At 57.5% G+C, this 3,501-nt stretch overlaps 1 protein-coding gene across 1 annotated transcript in view; it reads right to left on the bottom strand.

Annotated features, from left to right (window-relative positions):
- Positions 1–3,501, bottom strand: part of LOC103913423 (chromosome unknown open reading frame, human C15orf59) — a 14,557-nt gene extending 11,056 nt beyond the window's left edge. Inside the window, exon 1 of the mRNA XM_009319913.1 lies at positions 3,239–3,501. Coding sequence (XP_009318188.1) covers positions 3,239–3,421 — 183 coding nt within the window. The 5' untranslated portion in view covers positions 3,422–3,501. The remainder of the gene's footprint in view (positions 1–3,238) is intronic.

Raw genomic sequence — 3,501 nt, 5'->3', positions numbered from 1 at the left:
AGCCCGCAATCCCGGCTGAGTCTGGAAATCAAAATCTCTGCTGAAGCAGGGACAACCTGGGAGAAAAGCCCTATGTGAGCCAGAGCCAGCTGTGCCTGGAGCTGGCGAGTGGTTTCAGAGCAGGAATCATCCCTGGGTGAAAGCCCTTGTGCCCACACAGGGGTTTTGATGGCTTCGGGGGTTGTTTTTTGTCAAGGTGGTTATGACCTGTCTGCTTCTTCCAGACCTGCGAAGTCCTGGTACCCAGCTCCTCTTGCAAGGAGAACCTGGAAGGAGCAGGTCCAGCATCACCCAGTGAAGGTTTTCTGGCTCCGCAGGTGCCTCTGGTGCAGCAGGATTGGGTCCACCGCTGCCCTCACCGAGCACGTCCAGCCCCGTGCCCCAACCCACCGGCAAAGCGCCAAGCAGAGGAGGTGGCCGCAGGGATGGACATTTCCAAAGCCTCCTTGGCATCTCCATTGGAGAATACACCAGGTTCACAAGTGCCAGGGCCCTGCAGGCACTAATGGGCTTTAATGACCCTGAGCAGCCCCTCCTAGGACCCCCCCCCCCATGCCCGTTTAGGCTCGGGGCCATCAGTCCCTGCCTGGAGCTGCAGGGCTGCCTGTCTCCCAGCCTTGTCCCCATGTCCTGGCCCTCACCGCCAGCCGAGGAAGAGCATCACTATCTGCAAGGTAGACAATCACAAGGGCTTTTTTTTTACTTCTCTTTCACCAATATCCTAGAACTTAATGATTTGCCAGCCTGGTGTCTACCGCATACTTTTCTGGGTGGGCTTGAAAGAGATTTCCACGTAACGTGCTCCCATCAAGCTTGCTCTGAGTGATCTAAGAAGGCAAGGGGTTGAATTTCCAAAGCCTTTAATGCCCAGCATCTGCTTGGTTTGGGGAAAACCAGACCTGTTTCTTTGGAGTCACCGGAGCCCAGTCTAGCCTGGTTGGACTGGTGTGTTTTAGCTCTGGAGCCTGCTCTTGTACTCGGTTTTATGCTGCTTTGTATAAATTCAGCTAATTGCTGCAAAGTTATATGGGTATGTTGTAGGAGTTGAGAGTGGTTGAAGTTTAGGACACACCTCATGGCTGGCTCTACGCTGACCTGGCCATGTTGTCCCATGACGTGAGGGGCTCTTCCAGGGCAGCTATGGACACAGCCTGGGAGGTCACTGGTGCTTAGGGATGTGCCAGCTCCATGGAAAAATCATCTCCAGGCAGTGCTTCCCAACAACAACTGGAGAAGCCACCTCATGGGGCATGGACCCTCTCCCTGCCCCAAGAGCAGGGTGTCCCTGGGGTAAGGGGCAGAGGGCGGGTGTCCTCTGGCCACCCTCTGCTCCTCAAAGCACAGGAACCTGTTGCGCTCAGCTCTTCCACCCTCCTCTAAGTCTGCTTCCCAAAACACCTCCACAGGGAATGCTGAGAGCCCTTTACCCCTCCCCTGTGTCCTCAGGCCACCTACTCCTCTTCTCTGCTCCGAGACAGGCTGGTACAACCTGACTTGGGCAGCCTACCAAGGATGCTGCAGGGATGCTCAAGGTCCTTCTGGCCCCAAGAGCTGGACGGGGACCTTGTGGAGCCACTCGAAGCTTGGTGGGAAGCACAACCCAGCCTCAGCCGTGAAACGGTCAGAGACTTGTCCCATCCCGGTAGTCCTTATCCCTCCACATCCTCGGCAGGAGGGATGCTCGTATGATGGTGGTGGTCCTGCCTGGCCTTAAATCCATAGGCTCAATAAAAGGGGCCAATTGCCATCATCCTCCCTTGAAAGGCCTCTTTAAGCTCCTGGAGGAGCATGAAGTGAGCTCGGGCTAAATGGAAAATAGCTCTGCCTCCCAATTATTACTATTATGTCTGTTTTTAATCATCAGAGATTTGTGGAAGGGATTTTGGGCTCCCCCCGTTGGCGTTGTGGGAATCGGGGTGGGGGGGCTTTTTGCTTTGGGTGGCCGGGTTTGCTTTCTGCTGCAGGAAGGACCCGCAAAGCCATGAGAGAAAGGAAAATCTCTAGGGATGCCGTGGCCAGGTCGAGCCCTCGTGGGGACCCAGTGGGGTGGCATGGTGGGACGTGGCATCCCTCCGGTGCTGGCTTTCCCGGCGGGACGGCCTCCCTAAAATTCTCCTGGACCGAGCGGAGCCATCCCAAAGGAGGACGCTGCATGCCAGGGGATGCTTCAGGCTGGAAGATGTCACCTCCCTGACCACGGCCACATCTGTGCTGAGGATGACGTTGGTCCGCCTGCATCAGCGCTCTCTCGGTGGCACCCAAATGTCACCGATCCACGCGGGGCTGCTCCATGGTGGCCCCGTGGCAAAACCTCCACCAATTTCTGCCCTACCTGGGGGGAGACAAAGTTTCGCACGGCTCTGGATATAACCCCGTGCTTGGCTCAGGCCACGGAGAGGATGCAAACGCCCGCCTGCCCTATTGCAAAAGCAAGCTGCCACGCCGTGCTCGAGGCTAACCGCACGCTTTCCGTCCACCACTTCCCCCGTCGCCTGCGGAGATGTCCTAAATTACCAGCCCCATCCAGATCCCCTTCCTCTCCACCTTGGAGATGTGTGGCCCAAACACCTGAGCCATAGAAATATTAAATTCCCCACCAAACCGACTCTGCCGTGCCTCCTCACTGGGAGGAAACTCCAGCTACACTTTCTATGTGTATATATATATTTTTTTTTCTTTTGCAGGAGCAATGGACCCTGACAGTTTTTTTTTGCAGGAGCAATGGATCCTGACAGCCAGGCTATGGGACAGCCAGTCGTCTTGGCCCCCTGCCCGCCTTGTGGACCCCCCCTCATCGCACCCAGGGCTGATGCCATATTTTTGGTGCTCTCTGCAATGCCAGAGGGACCCACCATCCCCTCTCCATCCAGCTCCCTGGAAAACACCCCCCAAGCTTCCCCCCAAGGCAGAGCTGCCTGTGGCACGGTGCCGATGGCACTGGCTCCCCCAGCCCCACTGCGTGACCCCACGGTGCTTCTCCCACCACCAGCACCCGCAGGGCCGGTGCTTCGGCCGGGCCCCCTGACCCCGAGCAAACCCTGGTGTCAAGGTCAAGAGCAATTTTGCAAAGCGTGTCTATTTTTTTCTCCCCCCTCTTTTGGAAAATCCTATTGCATACCCGATGGGTTGCGGGTGCTGAGCTGGCCCCGGAGGCAGGGGTCAGGCAGGGGGACGGGGACAGGGCACCCCCATTTGGGGTCGGCAGCAGGGATGCGATGGCACCCTGGGGTTTTCCTACCTCCCGGAGCTCCTTGGCCACCTCCTTGAGCTCCTGTAAGATGCCTTCCAGTTGCCCGATCACCATTTTCATCTGACTCCGGATCCTTTCCCTTTCACAATTACTCTTGCTGCTGCTACAATTGCTGCTGCTGCTGCTGGGGTGGTCACTGGGCTGCCTGTCCTGGCAGGTCCGGGAGTCCATCCTTCCCTACCGGCCTCGGTTCCTGGCCCCAGCGGCTCTGTCCATCCTGCTCCCCCCTAGCCGGGTGGCCTGGCGTCCGC

Source organism: Pygoscelis adeliae, unplaced genomic scaffold (genome assembly GCF_000699105.1).
Source record: "Pygoscelis adeliae isolate BGI_AS28 unplaced genomic scaffold, ASM69910v1 Scaffold303, whole genome shotgun sequence".
NCBI lineage: Eukaryota > Metazoa > Chordata > Aves > Sphenisciformes > Spheniscidae > Pygoscelis > Pygoscelis adeliae.
The sequence above is the reverse complement of the archived record's forward strand: the minus strand, read 5'-3'. Positions and strand labels throughout refer to the sequence as shown.